A 22,575-nucleotide genomic window follows, 5' to 3' on the forward strand; every position below is an offset into this window, starting at 1 on the left:
CTTTTTCCTTCCTTCTCCCCCCCACCCCCCATCAGTCTGAAGAAGGATTTCGGCCCGAAACGTCGCCTATTTCCTTCGCTCCATAGATGCTGCTGCACCCACTGAGTTTCTCCAGCATTTTTGTGTACCTTCGATCTTCCAGCATCTGCAGTTCCTTCTTGAACACTTCCTGGAAAACATGAATAGGTGACTCCAGCACTTTGTGTCAATGCTGCCTGACCCTGAGGCACGCCAGCAATTTCTGTCAAAGAGTCCCAACCCAAAACGTTATCTATCCATGTACTCCAGGGATGCTGCCAGACCTGCTGAATTACTCCAGCATTTTGTGTCTAATTCTATGTTATCCCACTTTCTCATCCACTTTGGCCAATTTTTCAGAGGCCAATTAACCTACAAACCTGCATGTCTTTGAGATGTGAGGTGGAAACCAGAGCACCCAGAGGAAACACATGCGGTCACAGGGAGAATGTGCAAACTCCACACAGACAGCACGAGGTCAAGATCGGACCTGGATCTTTGGTGCTTAGAGGCAGCAGCTATGCCACTATCTGCCTATACAAACTTACAAGAGGAGATGTTATTGGTTCTTTTCATGTAAAATTTATTTCCATCCAACAAAGTATTGTATTTCCTTTTGAAAGCTGTAGTTGAATATGCTTTCACCACTTTGCTGATGATACAAAAGTGGGTGGTTTGGCAGATAGTGAAGATGGTTGTAAAATATTGCAGCAGGATCTTGATCGATTGGCCAAGGGGGCTGAGGAATGGTTGATAGCATTTAATACAGAGAAATGTGAGGTGTTGCATTTTGGGACATCTAACAAGGGCAGAAATTATAGGGCTCTGGGGTGTGTTGTGGGAATGAGGGATCTAGGAGTCCCAGGTAAAGGTGGTCAAAAAGGCATTTGGCACATTGGCCTTCATCAGTCAGAGTAGGGGAATCGAGGACCAGAGGACATAGGTTCAAGGTGAAGGAGAAAAGATTTAATATGAAACTGAGCGGTAACTTTTTCACACAAAGTGTATGGAACGAGCTGCCGGGAAAGGTAATTGAAGCAGATACTATCCCAACGTTTAAGAAACAGTTAGACAGGTAGGTACATGGATAGGACAGGTTTGGAGTGATATGAACCAAGCTCAGACAGGTGGGACCAGTGTAGCTGGGACATGTTGGCCAGTGTGGGCAAGTTGGGCCGAAGGGCCTGCTTCCACACAGTATCACTCTATGTCTTTAACATGAATACACATTACTGTGAGAAAAGGTTTCTCCCCTCTAATTTTCCTTTTTGTCAATTTTGCTAACTCACTAGCCTCTGCTCTTTCTGCCATTGGGAAAGTGCCTCTGTATTTACCTTGAATGCTTCTAGTAAATCTCCTTGCAACTTTGTGAAGACATTAGTTGTGGAACCCAAAAGCATTTCAGTCAAGGACAAATTATTACAGATGTTGGAAACCGGTAAATGATATACCGGTAAATGCTCGACAATTCAGGCATCTCTAGAGAAAATAAAAACTGATGGGTTCTCATCGAAAATGGTGATATTCCAACACCACATCGATACCAGCTGTCGTATATACCCATAACATTCCAACATTTCTGTCCAAAAGCTATTTCCTTCACAGATGCTTTCCCTTCCCTTTATTGTGATTACAATTTTTAAGATTGTTTTGAAGAGGGAGAAAGCTGGACCTTGGGGGGAGATTGGAAAAAGACAAACTACAATGTAATTAGGCAGGAGCTCGAGAGGGTATACTGGGAGCAAGTGTTATTGGTTAAGTTCACATCATGACACTATACTATTAAACACTATCTCTTTCCAGTGCTCAGTCTTGTCATTGTTTGAGTTCATGCCCCCTCTTATCTCTTCACCTCATCGTTAAAATTATTTTGAAATTCTATTTTCCCCATACCTCAGTGAGCCCTGCAAACGTTTTCCCTTTTTAGAGATTTTAATCTCTATATGCTTTGTTATCACTTTCTCCTAACTAACAATGATCCACTAGACTTTCCTCGATCCTTCTATCCCCTTTGGTGTCTCGTTTCAATACCTTATACTTCATTATCTCCGTGTCTCCCTCTCCCCTGACTCTCAACCTGAAGAAGGCACTCTGAACATTACCCATTCCTTCTCTCCAGAGATGCTGCCTGCATTTTTGTGTACCTTCGATTTTCCAGCATCTGCAGTTCCTTCTTAAACACAGTTATTCTAGTACTTTGTGCCTAAACGAACATCTTCATTTCCTAATAACTGCATTCCCTCAGAATGTGTGCGTGGCGCCCAGGAGATTAATTTCTTAATTCTCATATATATATATATTTTTTAAAGCAACCCCAGAAATGTTAGCATGGACAGACAAATAACAAACCATTTGCTACACTCCTCAGCCTCTAACGAGATTGTATATTTTAAGCACAGCACAGACTGTAAAGATAAATGCATTTGGTCCAGAAACCTTTCGTTGCGCATTCCGGTCGCTCATTTTATACGCAATTTCCCTTTTTATTTATTTAAAAAAAGAAGCACCTTATTATGAAGAATTGACAGGGCAAGTGGCCAATCGGCACGGACGCTGCAGCCTGACACGCTGTCACTAACGTGCACATGTAGCCAGTCGCAACTGTAGCAGTGGAGTCACGTTCGATCGGGAGTCGAGGTTTTAAATAAGTTATCTAACCAAGGTGAACACTTGAAAGTACAGCATGAGTCCGAGTGCTGAAGAGGCACCGAAGGCGAATCATGTTCATGGAGGAATAAGGGCCATTCTCCTGGGCCCTCCCGGAGCAGGGAAAGGCACGCAGGTGAGTTTGAGGATCCACACTTGGCCAGGCCACTGTGGGGTGTTCGCATAGCTTCCAAACTTTGCATTTGTACAGTACCAAAATCCGGATAGAACGGCTATTTCCATTAAATGTAGTGTCCATTGTGCACAATAAAAGTGGGATTACATGTTCAACTTCCACATCTTCCAGTCCACTTGGGTATTACATTATTTTCATTTGTAGTTGGGTCTCCAAAAGGTAAAGGCCTTTTGACCGGTTTCATGTTTCTAAGTGTTGTAAATTTAAATTAAGTAAAACTAGGATCACGTTTGAAGCTTGAGAGTGTGGATTATAGATTTGTAGAATGGGAGATGGCTCTCTTTCCACATTGTGCCACCAAATTATAACCGAGTAAACGTCTGAGTGTTATTTGTTCAGACCTTGAATTATGCTGATGAAAGTAGGTTATTTATATCTATCACTAAGCGCAGGGAATGTCGCTGCTGAGAAGGGAATTACTTTTTTGGGATCAGTCGCCTCCTTGCTTTGATTCACCATTAGTGCAATTCAGCAATGTGCCGAAGCTTTAACTTTCTCTTAAAGAAGGAAGAGTTTGGTCAACTTGCATTTTATACAGAATGCCCATTTCATTTATTTTATTGGGTTAATAATGTCTTATTAAAGTTGTGGCTTCTGCCTCAATAATATCACATATGTTTGGCACAGCTTCAGACTATCTGCTGCTGAAACACACATCTGTGACACTGTTATCGTTCAGCAGTTCTGAAGCTCCATCACCCAATTTTTTTTATCTGCTGCTTTCGTTAATTTTTAGCTTGTTCAAAATTCTGTTGCGCGTATCTCGCTTGCCCTGCCCTACCACGCCCAGTGCTAATGGATCCACCTTTCCCCTCCATTTCCAGCCTTGGCTCACATAATATCCTTCAAATATTTTGATGGCCTGCTCATCTGCAAACCTCCCACCCCGCCCTACCCCTCAATCCTCCCCCCCCCCCCCCCCCCCCCACACCCCCTCCACTCTCACCCATCACCTCTCGCTGTCTTCCTAAGGGTTTTCGTGTAAATGTGATGTCTGACATTGTTCCTGTCAAGTAACAAGGGACATTTTACCAGGTTAACATTTATGTATACCGTAATAGCAAGTTATTAAAAGATGAGTAAGGCTTGTTGTGAGTATTTGTGATAAAGCATTTCAAATTTTTGAATGTTCTTTCATGATAGGTTTGTTTATTATTGTCACGTACAGCGAGATGCAGTGAAAAGCTTTGTTTTGGCATCTATCCAGTCTGATCGTGTGTAGTCATGAATACAATCATACACAGGCAAAAAGTAAAACAATTGTGGTGGATAATAACAGATTCTCCTCTGGGACCGCATGCAAGAGTCGCCACGTTCCAGAACCCATCTTACAACTATAAAGTCACACGTCTCTGAAGAATATAAAGTCTAATCTTGGCCTAAGAGGATTTGCACATTATTTTCTCAGGTCAATTACAGGCTGACCCATGGATGGAAGTCTTAGAAATAAGATGTAGTATATAAGAAAAGATATAGACTAGTCTTAGAGTTGGAAATTTTGTTTGAATATTTCATGTAAATAATATTTGTCTTCTGGCATGAAGAATTATTTGCATTACATTTACAACTAATTGCTAAATGGTAATTAAAAAAAAAAAAAAAAAAAAAACTCAATTTATTTCTGTTCTTCCACTAGGCTGGTAGACTTGCTGACCACTACAATGTCTGCCACTTAGCCACGGGTGACATGCTGCGAGCCATGGTAGCAAGTGGATCAGAATTGGGACAGAAGTTAAAGCAAACAATGGATGCTGGCAAATTAGTAAGTGTCGTTCTTTGAAATAGTGAATGAGCAAATTTAGTACAAGTGGAAGATTCAGATTGTGGAGCATCTCCAGAGAAACATAGTCAACACTTCAGATTTATAATCTTTACTTAGTTCTGATGGTAGGTCACAGATCATAAACATTAAGCCTGCTGCCTGCCTGCTGTATTTCAAGGATTTTTGCCTTATTAATGATTAGGAACAAAAGTTTGTGGATGCTGAGAATCCAAAATTTAAGAATTGAAAATGCTATGAATCATTTGTAATCATGAATAGTCTTTAGTACTTTCTGTAGAAATGCTATTTTATTTATTGTGGTTATTGTCAAAATTAGTTGTATATTATCTTTCCTTCAACTTGTGTTGCATAATTTGAATTAGGCAGCTGCTTTTTCAACTTCAAAGAGATCCAGTTGATCCTCAGTTCATTTTGTGAAGACTGAAAAGATCCTGACTTTTATTTTTTCTCAACTGAATTGCTGATTTAACCAAACACTGAGGTAGCAATAGATGTACGATGTTAACAAGCATCACTAGGTAAATAAGGGAAACATTGTCCAAGGTTGCCTCTGTTAAAATGTATGTGCTGACTGTTGCCAGAAGGTACAAGGTCGAGATTAGTCACTGATGTGATGTGTCATGCATTCTGACTTTCATTTGTGTTTGGAGAATAGTTATGTACTGTAGGATGTCTTTCCTGTAAAATTTTCAGGTGAATCTGTATTATTATCCTCCCCTTATACACCATATTTAATGAAAGTGCCTCTTTTAGTTCAGCCGAACTTAAGAAACCCAAAACGTAAAAGACAGACAAACATGACCACATTAAACATGAGAATTATTTCTTATAGCCATTATGTACTCGGCCTTAGTTTAGTTTAGAGACACAGCGTGAAAACGGGCCATTTGGTGCACTGAGCCCACGCCAGCCAACAATCACCCCATAAGCACTATCCTACACACTAAGGACATTTTACTATTTTACCATAGCTAATTAACTACAAAACTGTATGTCTTTGGAGTGTGGGAGGAAACTGGAGCACCCGGATGAAACCCACAGGGAGAGCGTACAACCTCCGTACTAACAGCACCTGAAGTCAGGATCGAACTCTGGTCTCTGGCACTGGAAGGCAGCAACTTCATTACTGCGCGATTGTGCCGCCCTTGGACAGTGGACAGTATCCTGGCAGTGGACACTGCATGCATCTTTTGTGTGTATGACTGGACAAAGTCATGAGAGAGGAATGTAGGCAAAACATTTTATTATGGAGTGAGAGAAGAAGCTGGTTTGTTGGCAAATCTCAATTAATTTTTTGGTTTTAAATTATATTTTGGAAAATAGCTGTAAATAACTTGCATAATGATGTTCAGTATGTATTGCCCTGTAGATAAGCTATTCCCTCTTTCAATGCCTTTTTAAAAATACATTGCTTACTTTTTGGCTTTCTCTTTTTCCACCAGCCCACATTGTCTTCCAAATTTGAAACATCATTGCATAAATGCTGATCAGTTAATGGTGTATTAATAATATATGCAAATACTCTGACAAGTTTCAACTGGCTTTGGCAAGCTATTCACTTCGCCCAACACCTCCGCTCAGTCTGTGCTAACTAATCTGATCTCCCGTTGCCCAACACTTCAACTCCCCTTCCCACTCTGAATCTGACCTTTCTGTCTTGGGCCTCCTCCATTGCCAGAGTGAGGCTCAGTGCAAATTGGAGGAACAACCCTCATATTTCGCTTGGGTAGTTTACACCTGAGCGGTATGAAGATTGACTTCTCTAATTACAGGCAGTCCTTACTTTCTCCCTCCTTCCCCTTCCCAGCTCTCCCACATAGCCTACTGTCTCCGACTCTTCCTTTCTTTTTCCCTCCCTCCCCCGACATCAGTCTGAAGAAGGGTCTCAACCTGAAACGTCGCCTACTCCTTTTCTCCATAGATGCTGCCTCACCCGTTTCTCCAGCATATTTTGTCTACATTCACTAAGTGGATGTCTGAGGTCCATTGTGAAAATGTGAATTTCTGTTAAAGACAAATGGCTGGTGATTAGTGAAACATCTGCAGAGGATTCAGTAATAATTTTAACATTTCTGCGGGCACTCTGGATAAGATCAGTTCACCTAGTACAGCATGCTAGTTGAGCCTCAAATCTGCCATGAGTCATCAAGTAAGTGAACCTGCTGATTCATCATGTGTGAAAACCTCCTGATTCTACAGTTCTTTAACTTAGCATTTGACTGCAAAGATGCAGAGAGAAACAAGCTCCATTCATTGACAATGGATGACTGAATTTGTAGTTGCTGCAAATTGACGAAAAGGTGAGTTGGTCTGTTGATATGACATATTGAAAAGATTTTGTGAGCCAATGGATTAGCGCTGGAGTACCATAAACGTCACAGCATAGGAGAAAGACCTCACTTGTGTTTAAGCTATCCACATTAATTCCAGGACTTGCATTCTTTAGCCATGTAACTTTCTCTGTCACAAAAATGTAACCAGATTTCACTTGAGGAAATAATCTCTGGTTCAATCTGAAATAGTCCCCATGTTCACGACATCCATTTATGTCAAGCAGCTTCTCCCAATCGCTCTCTCTCCTTTCTTGATGATATTTATAATTGACGAATACAATTAGGACTTAACAAATGAAGTTATTTTTCCTGAATGATTTCTACAAATTAATAATAATAATAATAATAATAATCTTTATTTATATAGCACTTTTCAACAAAACCAGTATTTGAACCAAAGTGCTTTACAGAGATTGATTAAATTAATTGAACAGATCAAATGTCAATAAATCCATAAAAACAAAAAAAAAGAGAAAAAAGAAAAAAAGACACAGAACAGTACTATAGAAATCAACAAGAAACGTCCCCCCACAGCAGAATTCACTGTGAGGGAAGGCACTAAAATTATCCAGTTCTCCCCCTCATAGTCCACCCGAGGTCGGGGTCTATATGTGGCCTCCTCAGCCAACTCGATGTTCTCAGGCCCTCTGCCGCGAAGCCGGATCATCGCCGTCGGGTGAACGATTTTTCAGCGGCCTGGACTGAAGCGGCCGCTTCCTCCCTGAAGACTGCAGTGTCCAAAGTTCTCAGGCCGTGCTGGCCGGACCGCTGACACTGGCGAACTCGGACACCAGGCCCCGCGGTGTTGAAATCCAGTGCCGCCCGCCCGCGGCTGGACGCTCTGCAGCCGCAGCTCTGCGATGTTCCCAGTGCTCCGGAGCTTACCCGAAGGCGACCCGGTAAGGCATCGCCCGCTCCACGTTGGTGTTGGTGTCCCAGCATCTGTACCGCCGGCAAAGCCCCGCAGTCCCAGCATGAAACGCCGCTCCAGCGCTGCTCCAGCTCGACGGTAGGCCGCACAGAGAGGACGAAGAAGCGGTTTGGAAGAAAACCGCTTCTCCGACCAGGTAGGACTGGGATTTAAACAGTTTCCCCCTTCCCCCCCCCCCACCCACCACATAAAAGAAGACTTCCAACTAAGGACTAAAAATAAAAATAAAAAATAAAAATAAAAAAGGGAGAAAGGACGGACTGCAGGAGGAGCGGCCATACACGACGGCGCATCACCCCCGCAGTCCGCCATCTTGAGTGTCATCTTGTTACTTCTATGGGTTTCTCTGCTCCAAAGATAATAGTCCAAGTGCCACGAGACTTTCCACAAACTAGAATTTTCTTTTGACATTTCAGTTAGACAGGAATTTGTTACTATGACAATGGTGAAAATTTGGAAATTGCTGCTGTTTCTTCTGTTGATATCATCTGTGGCTATTATAAAATCCAAAATCTATCGGCTGCCTGAATGACTTTATTCCCCTGACATTTGCATAAACGGAATTGTGCATTTAAACTCTCAGATACTCTACTCAATTTGTGTTATTTTCAAACATTTATTGTTTTACACTCACTATGTCAATGCCTCCCATCCCACATATCTGTTTATGGCTTCCTGAAGTATTTTACAACTTTACTTGTCAGACAAACTCTTACTTTTCTTTCTGTTGGCAGTGAATTTGAAAGTGCTCAAGTTAATTTGGTCGAGTCTTGGTGTGCTTGTTGCCCTTTGGTAATGTTGCAAAATGTTATCTGAAAGAATGTGCATTGATTGGTGTGGCAAAGCTTATGTTGACTGTGTGCCCCGTAAAGATCTTTTAGCATGATTGGCAATAGAGTCAATGTCCAATAATATAAATCCAATATCCAATAATACTGCACGCTTGGGGATTTGGTGGTGCAGGACTGGATTTTTATGGACAATTGAATGGCATTTTTATTAAAGCCATTACACATTTAATTCCAGTTTTGGATGTTACAGAAGGCATGACTGCAATACAGAGAGGGATTGGTCTGTTTTCCCAGAAAACATGCCATATTATGCTTTTCCATAACCTGAAGCCAGGTCATTTGTGCATGTTTCACGAGTTGGGGGGGAAAAAAATATATTGGTTTTATTTACATATTTTACCACGTTAATTCCATGAGAGCAAATATTATTCCCTGGCTCAAGTCATTTTCTTGATGAATTGCGAAATAAATGATGGGGAGTTTATGTAACCCATAGTCTGTCGGTATTAAATTTTTTCAAGTGAATGTGGTTAGTTTGAAGTAAGCGGAGGAATCAAGGTAACTGATTTGAGAAGCTGTGGGAAAGAGCCTTGGTAGTGTTGGAACTGGGGCCCCAGTGAATCTAAGTGGAGCATGGGTGATATCACCTGGTGCTTTTAATTGTTGGCATTTCTGCACAGTGTGATGATGGGTTATCAGAATTTAACTGCAACAATCCCACCATCAAAGTGATCTGTAGAAGATACTGCCTCAAAGGCAGACAGTATCACCAGGGACCCACACTGCCCTAGCCATGTTCTCATTTCATTCCTACCATCAGGAAGAAGGCACTTGGGCCGGAAAGCTGTAACATCCAGGTTCAGGAGCAACTTCTTCCCAAAAACCCTCAGGATATTGAACACTATGAACTCCAACTAAACTCCAAGCTACAAACTTCCTTGATTGCCCTAGCTACATGGGGACTTTTTTTTCCTTTTGCACTATATTGTTTGTTTTTAGTTTAGTTTATTAATGTCATGTGTACTGAGGTACAGTGAAAAGCTTTTTATTTGCGTGCTTTCCAGTGAAAGAAAAGACTATGCATGATTACAATCAAGCCATCCACTATACTGTTAAAGAGCACAACATTTTGTATAAGATAAAGTGATTAAAGATAGGTCACAGGTCTTTAATGAGGTAGATGGAAGTGCACTCTAGCTGATGAGAGGTCCATTCAAGATAAAGTCTTATTAAAGTTAGTTCAAAGATCTTTAATGAGGTGGATAAGAGTGCATTCTAATTGATGAGGGAACCATTCAGTTGCCTGTTAACAGCTGGGAAAAAAGTGTTCTTGAATCTGGAGGTATGCGTTTTCAAATTTCTGTACCTCTTGCCTGATAGAAGAGGGAGTGACCGTGGTGAGATTGGTCCCTGAATATGCTGCTAGCCTTGCCACGGCAGTATGAAGTGTAGATGGAGTCAATGGAAGGGAAGTTGGTTTGTGCGCTGGTCTGGGTTACGTCCACAACTGCAATTTCTTGCGATCTTGGATGGAGCTGTTTCCAAAACAGGCTGTGATGCATCCCAATAAAATGCTTTCTGTGGAAGTTGGTGAGGGTTGTTGGGGACATGCTGAGGAAGTAGGTGACATGCCTAAGCCAAAGGAAGTAGGGGTGTGCTTTGTGTAGGAAAGAACTGCAGATGCTGGTTTAAATCGAAGATGACACAAAAAGCTGGAGTAACTCGATCGGACAGGCACCATCTCTGGGGAGAAGGAATGAATGGGTGTCGTTTTGGGTTGAGACCAGACTCTTTCTTGGCTTTGATGTGGCTGGTTCAGGACAAATTGCTGGTAAGATTTATTCCTAGGAACTTGCTTTCAACCATTTCTACTTCGGCGTCATCAATGTATACTGGGGTGTGTATATTACTTTGCTTACTGGAGCCAATCACAATCTCCTTTGACATTGAGGGAGAGGTTGACACAAAATGCAGAGTAACTCAGTGGGACAGGCAGCATATCTGGAGAAAAGGAATGGGTGACGTTTCGGGTCGAGACCCTTCTTCAGACTGATGTAAAGGGAGTGCAAGGTACAGAGATAAAATGTAGTCGGAGACAGAAAATGTAGTAGGAGAACTGGGAAGGGGGAGGGGATGGGGAGAGAGGGAAAGCAAGGGCTACTTGAAGTTGGAGAAGTCAATGTTCATACCATTGGGGTGCAAGCTAACCAAGTGAAATATGAGGTGCTGTTCCTCCAATTTGGTGGTAGCCAGTAGCTGATTTGATGCATATTTTGGATGTAATTTTGATCCCTTTGCCTTCAGGTCAGCGATGAAATGGTGGTTGAATTGATTGATAAAAACTTGAACAAACCAGCCTGTAAAAATGGATTTCTCTTGGATGGATTCCCACGCACTGTCAATCAAGCAGAGATCGTAGGTCAACATTTTTATTCAAACTATTCCTAAAAAAAATAGGCTATGACATTTTGGCAATGATAATGATGTTCATCAAATTGACAATTTATTTCCATTGCTCTTAAGATCATATTCACAAATTAATGATTTTATCTTGAAGTTAAAATGGCTTCAATTTTTGTGACACAAAAATTAAATATTAAAGCGTATAAATGAGTTAACTTTTCATTTTTAACTAAAGACAGTTAGTTTTTAATAGAAGTTTTTAAAGTACTGTACAGGTAGTAGAGAATTATATATTCAAGGCGATGGGATAATGCTTGTCTTTGTGATATTGCCAATTTTTAAGCAGAAGCATGCAAGTAACAGCGGAATCTCATTTTTCTTCACCTTGGCTGCTTATGAAAGCCAGACGATTCCAATGGTTAAACCAGGAAATTGGGAGATGCTGGTATGGGAGTAATTGTATCATTGCAAACTTCCCAAGAGATGTAGCTTTGTCTTTTTAAGTTTGGCCTCTGTTTCAGTGATGGGCTAACAAACAGGATAGATGTTACGAAAGCTTCAAGTCATTTGAAAAAGTTGCCTTATTTTATCCTTGTTTATTTGAGGAATATGGGTGACTGAAAGCTATATATTTTTATTCTTCGAGTGTCTAACACAATTCTGTTATTTTCAAAGTTTGAGAAGCAACTGGAAAAACGATCTGAGAAGCTGGATTCTGTGTTGGAGTTTAAGATTGATGATAGCCTGCTCATTAGCAGGATCTGTGGCAGGTACTCACACTTTACAGTTTGGTTAGACTATTAAGGTATGCACATTGGTGGGTATATCTTTGCAAATGCTTAAATATTGTGGCAATAAATGTTTTACCTTGATTAAGTTCATACATTTATTAACCTGAAACAAAAAGCCAGTCATGTTTCCACTGAGAAAACCATCCAAAGGATCAACTGAGATTTTTAATTCTTGATTAATATTAGAGAGTTGAGGATCCAGCTAATTGCACCCAAAACATCACTTATCCATTTTCTCCAGAGATGCTGCTTGACCTGCTGAGTTACTCCAGCACTTTGTCGTGTTTGATAAACCAGTATCTGGAGTTCTTTTTTTCTACAAAAAGCTAAATTATTTGTCTGTGTAAGATTAATCCAGGCCTTTGTCTCTGCACGATATTAAGTAGCATTTTGCAAAGCAATGCATGATTCTAAAGAGAACTATTCAGTTATTAGTTTGAGAACATCTATAGCTAACAGTAAATTTGACATTGGCCTAATTAAAACATCACCTGTTTTTTAGCGTAAGATCACGTTCATACAAAAGATTGCATTAATATTACATGCTTGATTTTGCTGTCAGTTAATGTCTTGAAAGTGGAGCACTGCTGTTGAGTGAGAGAAAAAAATGATTGTATTCACTTTAATGAACAACTACTTTGTAAACCTATACACTTTCTTTATAGGCTGCTTCATCAGCCCAGTGGACGCACCTACCATGAAATATATAAACCCCCCAAAGTGCCGATGATAGATGATGTACGTATAATGAGCCATGATTATGCACTTACCTGTGTAATGTACGTTTCAAACCTGTACAATAAGAATAATTACAAACCCCAGCACTCATTCCAATCTTTCCATAAGATCAGTCTTAACAATGTACATGGTACGCAGTGCTTGAAAATTAGAGAAGAAAATAAATCTTCCTCAAGAATTAGTGGGTGTTATTTAAGTTAAATTCTGGTTTGGTTGCATTTAATGTCATTTATGCTTCTGTTTCTACATGTTTTCCTTCTTCCCTTTGCCCTCTCCAATGATTAAATAATATTTTTGTAGGAGTAGTGGATCTAGATTTGTTATCACGTTAACTATTCAAGTTAACTAAGAATTTTTAGAATTTTTAATTTAGTGGCCCTTTTCAAAGCACGAGACTCTCACTGTTTGTTGTCAAGTCAGGTCAAGTTTATTCGTCACATACACATACGAGATGTGCAGTGAAATGAAAGAATTGTCAAATATTTCCTAATTGAACAGAAGATTGAGCACAACCGTAAATATGTTTCTTCCAAAGCACCCTATCTATAGATCTGTATTGTATAACTTAAGTTGTATACTTTCTATGCATAAAGTAGTTATTAATTTTTATTTTTCTGTGCTAAGGTAACTGGCGAACCTTTGATAAAACGCTCGGATGACAATGGAGAGACATTAAAATCTCGACTAACATCTTATCATACCCAAACCATGCCTCTTATTTCTTATTACCAAAAGAAAGGGCTTCACACAGCAATTGATGCTTCAGTGTCTCCCGATGTTGTTTTCTCTACGATTCTAGCTGCATTCAGTGGAGCTACATGTAAGGACCTAGTTCTGTTTATTTAATTTTGTTGCATATGCAGTAACATTTAATGTGTTGCATTTTTAATAGATTGTAATCAAGAATACTACTTATATTAACCAATGATTACATGATATTTATTTGAGGATGATTTGGATAACTGAAAAAAAAAAGATCTATTGATTTTGGTTTTATTACACTATCAAGAGGTTACAAATGCTAGCTTTATTTATGTCAAATAATTGCTGCAGATTACATTTGATAGTCAAATATCTGGTTGTTTCAGCATATGACATGGCTACTATTTTAATGTTGCAAATACATTCCTCTGAAGTTGCAAAAATTATTTTAACGGTTCATTTCAGAGCCATTTCAACACAATTAATTTAAATTAAGTAATCTGTAATTTCCAATTAATTGTGTTAAATTGGATGCAGTCCTTAATGCAGATTATGTTGGAATTAGCTAAACTGATGGGGCAGAAACAACATATCTATCAAACTGAAGATAGACACACACTATTCAACCAGCAGGTCAGGTAATATCTCTGGAGAAAAGGAATAGGTGACGTTTCAGGTCGAGAACCTTCTTGAGAGTCGGGGGAGAGGGAAACGAGAGATATAGAAGGTACATAACACAAATGATTGAAAGATATGCAAAAAGCAATGATGATCAAGGAAAGGTGGAGCCCACCATAGTCCATTGTTAGCTGTGGGGATAATGAGTGATACAAGCAGTGAAACTCAGCAGGATGACGGTGAAACTAATACAATGACTAGGGTGGGGGAGGGACGGAGTGGGAAGGATAACTTGAAGTTAGAGAAATCAAAACTCATACCGAAGGGTTGTAAATTGCCCAAGCGAAATATGAGGTGCTGTTCCTCCAATTTGTGTTTGGCCTCACTCTGACAATGGAGGAGGCCCAGGATAGAAAGGTCAGAATGGGAAAGGGAGTTAAAGTGTTTGGCAACTGGGAGATCGCGTAGGCCAAGGTGGACTGAGCAAAGGTGTTCAGCGAAACGATCGCCCCGTCTGCGCTTGGTTTTGCTGATATATAGGCCTATACCTGGAACAGTGGATGGGGTTGGAGGAGGTGCAAGGGAACCTCTGCCTTGCCTGAAAGGACTGTCGGCGCCGAATCCCAGCACAGACTGGGTGAGCGTTTCGCTGAGCACCTTCGCTCAGTCTGCCTTGGCCGACGTGATCTCCCAGTTGCCGTACACTTTAACATTTATAAATCATGTTCCAATTGGAAATTTACTATGTTTATTATAAGCTGGATCATGAATTGTGTCTAGTATTCACAAACGGAGCAATTCCTTAATTTGCCCGTGTTCCTTTATCATACAAAGTCAGGATGAGTATACTATTATAGGCAACTGAAGATCATTGCAGATTGTAAACTTGCTGCTAATCTCATCTCCTAAAATGTATTTAAATCTAGTCAAGAATTTATTTTTAAAAACAGTGGAGCCTGTACCTTTTTTTGAAAAAGCCACATGCAATATGAGGCATTTTCCATATTATCTCGTGCTTGAGCTGTCTATGTATCATGGTGGCATATTTTGCACTAGAAATAATTTAACACATTTTATAATTAATGTCATCAAATCTTGAACCAGACTATTGACATTATGAGCTAATTTCTATGGTACAATTTACAAACCTTAATCAAATTTCAGTTCTATTTTATACGAGTCCACTTTAGTGAATCTTCCACAATTCAAATAAATCTCTTTCAATTCACCTGATAAAGTGCCATATTTAAGGCCATGAATATGTCTCTGGTTCAGGTTTGCTATGTTTGATTAGAACAGTCTGATAGAATCAATGGAATAACTTTTATTGGATTTTCTTTAGCTGAGAAGTGGAGGCTTGGTATATACTGAGCAAGATGACCTCTGTCTTCATCCTTGCTGGAACTTCTGATCATCTCCCCCTCAAATTGTCATCAAGGACTATAGGACCAGGACAATCTTGTATTTGTTATACAGTTTTATTTTTTAAGAAATTAGAATAGCAAAACTAAAGTAGCTATGCTAACATATAAGGTAAAAAAGACCTAGATGGAAAACCAGACCATTTGTTATTTTGTAAACATGTGAAATGCCAACTGCTTGTCTTCTCCATTGGTGCTGAATTGTTTCTAGATTTTAAATCACTTTTTTTATAAGTAAACACCGCCCCTCCCCAGAGCTTACCCCAATTTTTAGTGATTTGGTTAAACATTTGTAAAAACAAGATCAAGATGCCATTTTATTTTGAGTTTCATTCCATTTTTTTGAGAAACCACAATGGCATTAGATTATTCTTGGCATCCTATTCTTAGGGCTTTAAGACCTTCAGACACCCACCAGCCTAGACTAGAGTTACCTCTTCTTCACTACCATTCTACTGTACAACGGGGAATTTGGTTGTTCAGTAAGTTGTACCTTGTTCTGTTAGATCCAAGAGCAAATTTACCTTTAGCATAAATACAATCTTGATTGTACTTGGAGACTTTTTTTCCTAAAATCTACTTTTCCAATTAATGTAATTTTTTTGCATAATTGAGAACATAATACCTTTTTGTATGTTAGAGACTATGTTTTAAGAATTTGCTCTGCTGTATTTTGTAAAAATAAAGGCTAACCAAAGGTGGTTATTCATTTTGTAGTATTTAAATTCATTTAAGTATGTCTCAATCAAAAAATCTGATTCCATTGAGCTTTTAAAACATGTGAATTGCTACATGATAAGACAAAGTCAATAATTCTAATCCAATTTCCAATAGATTGAATAATGTTACAAAAATAGATGCTAGAAATCTAAAACAAAGCTAAATTCTGGAAATATTCAGCGAGTCAGGCAACATTGGTAGATAGAAATACTTAGCAATTATTTTTGATACATTTCATCAAAACTAGGAATAGTTAAAAATAGGCAGGTTTTAAAATGCAAAGACAATAAAGAGTAATGTGAGAAATAAATCAAAACTCAAGGATAGAGTGGAAGACAGGAGAGATTAAATGACAGCTCAAAGTATCAAAAGTAGAAATGCAGAATAAATCTTTGAAATGACCCAATGAATTTGAAAGGATCTGAGATGAAAATGCTGGATGTGCTTAACTAAGCAATGGTCTTTATTCTGTCTTCACCTTGGGTATTTCCACTATTTATATATTATTTTAGGCATTTGGGAACATTATTTTTGCCTACCAGAGGACCTGCTCCTCATCCACCTGGCATTGACATCAATAACTATTTGACAAAGCAGAACATAAAAAAATTAGCAGTATTAGATAGAATAAATAGTCTTTTACTATCATCTGACCCCAGCATGTACCTTCCCATTGTGTTGCATACTATTGTCGTGACATTAAGATATATTCGTATGTACTCTTGCACAAAGTGACAAACATGCTTACAAAATACATGTCTTTGAATGTTTAGCAAGTTAGGAGTTAATGAAGTTGAAATTTAAAGACTTGTTGTGCCTCCATATGTTTACTTTTTTTTTAAAACTTTTATTTCCAAACATTTTTAAAAATTGGCTACTTATTTCAGTTGCCAAGCTAAATACTGTGCTAGAAGGTTGGTGGGCATGATCAGACTCTAAAACCTTGCTGAGGTGATGAAATGTTTTGGCACTATACCTTGTGGCTTTATCCTCAATTTGTTTCCGAATCTGCAATACGACTTGAAATAGCTGAAAATACTAGTTTGTTGCTGTTGCCGTTTTAGTGAGGGTTGTCGTGAGAGTTAATGAGCTTTCCATACAGTGAGCTTTAAATATTAAATCCTGAGTGCAACTCATCTTTCTCTTTTCTCCCTTCATTCTCACAAGGGAATTGTTTTGTGAGAACCATGACCGACACATCTTCTTCGGAACATATAATGGCCCTTTCCCAATGGCTGCTCTTTAAGTCGGGTAGCTACATATGTTAGTAATTGGTAATGATAATCACTGTTATCTGTACAGAGCACTAAACTGCGGAAGGTTGGAGGGCATTAGTGACCAATATCTCATAGTGCATTAAGAAACAATCCCTTTGTCAGATTTCTTTCCCCTTCGAATCTTGGATTACAATTGCATTTTCTTGAACCAATAATTCAGTAAATTAATTCGTTAATTTTCAGTTGCTCTCTTTCATCAAAGCAATAAGTAGTGGAAATCTGCAGTTATATAGTGCTTTTCAGAAATGTTTTTTACAAAACACTTCATAACTGTGGCGGACTGGCCCATGGTGTCAGTTTGCCCGATGGCAAGTGGGCCCCCTATATCAAGTGGGCCCCTGATGAAGTGGGCCCCCTTTGTCTCCTGGCAACCAATATTTTTAGACCCAGTCCGCCACTGTTCATAACCATAACTTTTTGAGTACTGGCATGTAAAATTTGCTTTATGGATTACCACTATTTAAAATCACCTCAATCTAAAATACAAATGTAATAAAGGGAAGAATAGGGCAGTGAAATCTGAAACATAAAATTTACATTCTAATAGTTTGAATACACATTTTTGTTATCCATTTTTTTAAATTGAAACCTTTTTAAGATGCATTTTAGTTCCTCAAACTAAAGAAGAAAAAAAACATTAAAAAGGTGGCTTTTGGGGTAGAAGCATTTATTCCGAAGAAAGATGCCTGTCGTGCAAGGAACATTTAGCCTACAAATACGAACCTAGGTAACCAAGAGTGTTTAATTATAATACACATCGGATATGAATCAGAACATTTAAATTCTTGCTTGCTGCAGCTTTACAGGCACATTAGACGCAGTAACAAAAAAAATAAACATACATTAAATTATCAGTTACTCAATATTAACTAGATCATAGTGCAAAAACCAAAGTAGGTCGGCAAGCCACAATAGTGTAAAATTCATCGAGGCTCGATACTGAGGTAGAGTTGCAGTTGGGTTGTGCAAAATGGTTTAAGAACCTGATGATTGATGGGAAGAAGCCGTTCTTGAACCTGGAGATAACAGTGCCCAGGCTCCTTTGTCACCTTCCTGATGTCTTTGATGTTAACTTTCTTTGAGGCAGTGTTTCTTGTAGATTCTTTCAATGATAGGGAGATCAATATCCTTGATGCAGTGGGAAACGGCCACCACTTTCTGCAGCGTCCTTTGTTCTTGAGCTTTTGAATTTCTGAACCAGACTGATGCTACAAGTCCGTATGCTCTCCAACATACACCTGCAGAAGTTCAGTAGTGTGGTGATATACTCAGGAAGTAGACGCATTGGTGAGCTTCCTTTGCAATTTCTTTAATGTCCTGGACAGATCATCAGATATACGTACACCCAGGAGCTTGAGGCTCTTAACACTCCGCAACTGAAGATAAGTGCATGGTCTCTCCGCTTTCCCTTCCTGAAATCAAAGATCAGCCTGGTCTTGATATTGAGAACAAGGTTGTTGTTCTGGCACCACTCGACCAGTTTGTTGATCTTCCTGTATTCTTGGCTCATCGTTATTCATCTAAAGACAGTGATATCATCAGCAGATTTATAGATCGTGTTGGAACACAGTGTATCCTCTCAGTCATGGTTATGGAGAGAGAATAGAGTATGGGGACTGAGCACAGTGCCCTAAAGTGTCGCGGCGCTGAAGATCATTGAGGTGCTTGTTGCCAATCCATAATGATAATTGAGGACTTAAATGGTGTAATTACATTAGGTGGCAACACAAGGCTGTCTGTTCTGCAGCAAATGTAGTTGAGTATCTGGTGTTCCTTCTGGCTGGCAATCCCAATCCAGAAACGTCACTTTACTTTCCATGTCATTCCTTGTTAGAAACATAGAAAATAGGTGCAGGAGTAGGTCATTCGGCCCTTCGAGCCTGCACCGCCATTCAATATGATCATGGCTGATCATCCAACTCGGTATCCCGTACCTGCCTTCTCTCCATACCTCCTGATCCCTCTAGCCACAAGGGCCACATCTAACTCCCTCTTAAATATAGCCAATGAACTGACCTCAACCACCTTCTGTGGCAGAGAGTTCCAGAGATTCCCCACTCTCTGCGTGAAAAATGTTTTTCTCATCTCGGTTCTAACGGATTTCCCCTCTATCCTTAAGCTGTGACCCCTTGTCCTCGACTTCCCAAACATCGGGAACAATTTTTCTGCATCTAGCCTGTCCAATCCCTTAAGAATTGTGTAAGTTAGTAAGAACATGCAAATTAGTTCAACAGTATCAATATGAGTTTTGAAAGAAAAGTAGATAAGTTTCTTTTGAAGAAATGCAAAATCCGCACTGACTCCTGGAAACCTTTTGCCCATAAGAAAGTAGAAAAGTATCTCAATCAATTCCTGGACTTCATACATCTGTCTTATGTTGAACATGTAAATTAATGTAAAACTAAAATTTCTTGCTGCTCCTCCAATTTGCATTTAGCCGCACTCTGACAATGGAGGGGACCGAGGTCAGAACAGCATCTCATATTTCGCTTTGGCAGCTTACAGCCCAGTGGTTTGAATATTGATTTCTCTCACTTCTGGTATCCGCGGCATTCCCTCTCTCTCTCTCTCTCTCTCTATCCCTCCCCACCCAAGTCGCACTAGCTTCTCATTTTCACCTTACAAGCAACTTACGATGCCCTGTTTCCTTTATCATTGTTACTTTTTTGCATATCTTTCATTCGTTGTTCTCTATCTCTCCCCATCACCATCTATATCTTTCGTTTCCCTTATCCCTAACCAGTCTGAAGAAGGGTCTCGACCCCAAACATCACCCATTTCTTCTCTCCAGAGATGCTGCCTGTCCCACTGAGTTACTCTAGCTTTTTGTGTCTATCTTTGGTTTAAACCAGCATCTGCAGTTCCTTCTTACACATTTAGTAATTGGGGTATTAGTTTACAATATTAACATTATGTCATTACACACCTCTGTGTACCGCATGTATTTGGTGGTGTACCAAGTTACATGATGAATTGATACCATTGTGGATCTCGTCAGTCAAGGAGCTCAGGATGTGAAGAGCAAATCCTTTTCTCGTCTTGGATGTACTTAACCCTCTTTTTTATTTCATTTCAGCAAACTGAAACTTATGCTGCCAGAGTTTTTCAAACCACAATGTGCCAAGTGATCAAGTTAGTCAATGCTTACATGATATGGTGGGGGTATAAGTGCGATTCAGTACTTACATTCATTTAATAGGCCGAGTAAATATAAGGTGTGGATTCAGTGCTAAAACCGATCAATTTATTGAACTCTTGCATTTTTATGGATTATATAAATGGATGGCAAGCGATCATCTGGAATACACACAACCAAATTTGTGAGAAGACTGACTCAATTGCTGATAATCTTTTCCTGTTGCCTTATCAATATTACACATTGCCTTAGGGTGAACTGCGTGGCTGTTCATGTACCAAATAAAGATAATCTTTTGTGTTGTTGTGAATGATGGTACAATAAATAGATTTTTAATCATTTACTGTGGTGCTTTAGTTCAGTCCTGATGTTGCATGCAAGGCTTCATGAGGCTTAATGCACCTTCCATGAAGCAAATAATCCACACATTATTAAATTGAATATAATTTCATACCTTGTATATGATAGACTAAGAGTCATCAACAGTTTCTTTCCATTCCATGTTGTTACTATGGTTTGCATCAGTCCCATGTACAATGGTATTTCATCAGAGGTAGACAAAAGTGCTAGAGAAACTCAGCGGGTGCAGCAGCATCTATCGAGCGAAGGAAATGGGCAAAGTTTCGGGCCGAAACCCTTCCTCAGACTGATGTACATCAGTATTTCTTTGAATGTTTCAGTCCCTAAGTTGTGAGGCAGTTTACTGAATCCAGCAGTGCAAACCTCCTCCAATTGAATATTGGGAAAACTAATCCATAGGCTGGATCTGCTGACCAATAAATTGCCCAGGTTGGTCTGCTGTTACCTTGCATGGGCCCATTGTAATAGAAGCAAGTTCATTTGGTTTATAGTGTACCAAGGTACAGTGAAAAGCTTTGGTCCAACAGCCGCTGTCTCCAGACTAACACGTTTGTGTCTCCGATCTTCACAATTTTAAAAGCTCGGAAAAGATGGCATATATTTAAGTATTTTTCCAGTAGCAGGTATGAATTCTACCTAAAATCAGCCCAGTGGCACAACTGGTAGAACTACTGCCTCACAGCACCAGAGACCCAGGTTCAATCCTCAGGTGCTGTCTGTGAGGACTATGCAAGTTCTCCCTGTGACCCTGTGGGTTTGCTCCGGTTTCCTTCCACACATCACAAAGATGAGTGGGTTTGTAGATGAATTGGCCTCTATAAATGGGCCCTAGTGTGTAGGGAGTAGATGAGAAAGTGAGATAACGGCCTAGACGTATGTGAACAGGTGATTGATGTTCAGCTTAGACCTGTTGGGCCAAAGACCCTGTTTCTCCAAATATCTCTGAACCATCCTAAATAGTGGGCTCCAACAGGTCAGAAATTAGCTGAGAAACCTATATACAAGGTTGCACTCTTCCACAGGTCTTTTCTTTAGTCACTGAGTTTAATCTAATCAACGCTCTGAAAGTGAACAAGATGGTTTCCAAAATCATAGTCCAAGGCTCACTGTGGGAGCTCAATTATGCCAATGTATCCATCCCATTTTAAGACCACACAATTCCATCTCCATGACTGCCTCAATCAATTTACTGACAAAACCCACATCTATGGCAATATTATTGGTGCCATTTGTTCCATCGAACAATCCATCCTGGCCAATTTTTGTAATACTTTCAATATTCTCAAGTGCTATTTTCTGATTAGCATTGCCCCATTCCTCATGCGTTAACTCCTGGTGGGGGGGAAACAAACTTTTCCCAAATCCCTTCTAGCCGTGGTTCCCCCAGGCCCTCAATCCTCCCACTTATTTGCTTTATCATGCGTGATTTAAAAAAAAAAGTGTTATCATTGCCTGCCTTCCATAGGAGCTTGAGACTGGATCTGGAATATCAAGTACTGTACGGGTTAGATTCGCCACCTTAAGGAAGGATATGCTCATGACAGCATTTGTGCAAAGAAGGTTCGTCAGAGTGATTCCTGAGTAATTATTATTCACATCAGTAACAGTTACATTAATGATTTCATCATTGAAGACCTAATGTTTAGTCTTATGCCCAACTTGTTCACAGAATCTCAGAATGGTACAACTATTGAAGGAGGTGATTTGGCCT

At 39.6% G+C, this 22,575-nt stretch overlaps 1 protein-coding gene across 3 annotated transcripts; it reads left to right on the top strand.

The window, feature by feature from the left end:
• Window positions 1-2,573: 2,573 nt before the first annotated feature.
• On the top strand, window positions 2,574-20,845 carry ak2 (adenylate kinase 2). Of its 3 annotated transcripts, none has more exons than XM_055656373.1 (7): window positions 2,577-2,800; window positions 4,497-4,622; window positions 11,003-11,113; window positions 11,777-11,871; window positions 12,558-12,630; window positions 13,255-13,450; window positions 15,293-16,072. In XM_055656373.1, exons 1-7 carry the CDS (start codon window positions 2,702-2,704, stop codon window positions 15,319-15,321), a joined length of 729 nt encoding a protein of 242 aa, XP_055512348.1. In that variant the 5' UTR covers window positions 2,577-2,701; the 3' UTR covers window positions 15,322-16,072. The 3 variants fall into 3 exon arrangements, with proteins under 3 accessions (XP_055512350.1, XP_055512348.1, XP_055512349.1); XM_055656374.1 differs by lacking the exon at window positions 15,293-16,072 and adding an exon at window positions 20,445-20,845 and having other exon boundaries at window positions 2,578-2,800; XM_055656375.1 differs by lacking the exon at window positions 4,497-4,622 and having other exon boundaries at window positions 2,574-2,800.
• The last annotated feature ends 1,730 nt before the right edge of the window (window positions 20,846-22,575 follow it).

This window comes from Leucoraja erinacea, chromosome 26 (genome assembly GCF_028641065.1).
Source record: "Leucoraja erinacea ecotype New England chromosome 26, Leri_hhj_1, whole genome shotgun sequence".
Classification (NCBI taxonomy): Eukaryota; Metazoa; Chordata; class Chondrichthyes; order Rajiformes; family Rajidae; genus Leucoraja; species Leucoraja erinaceus.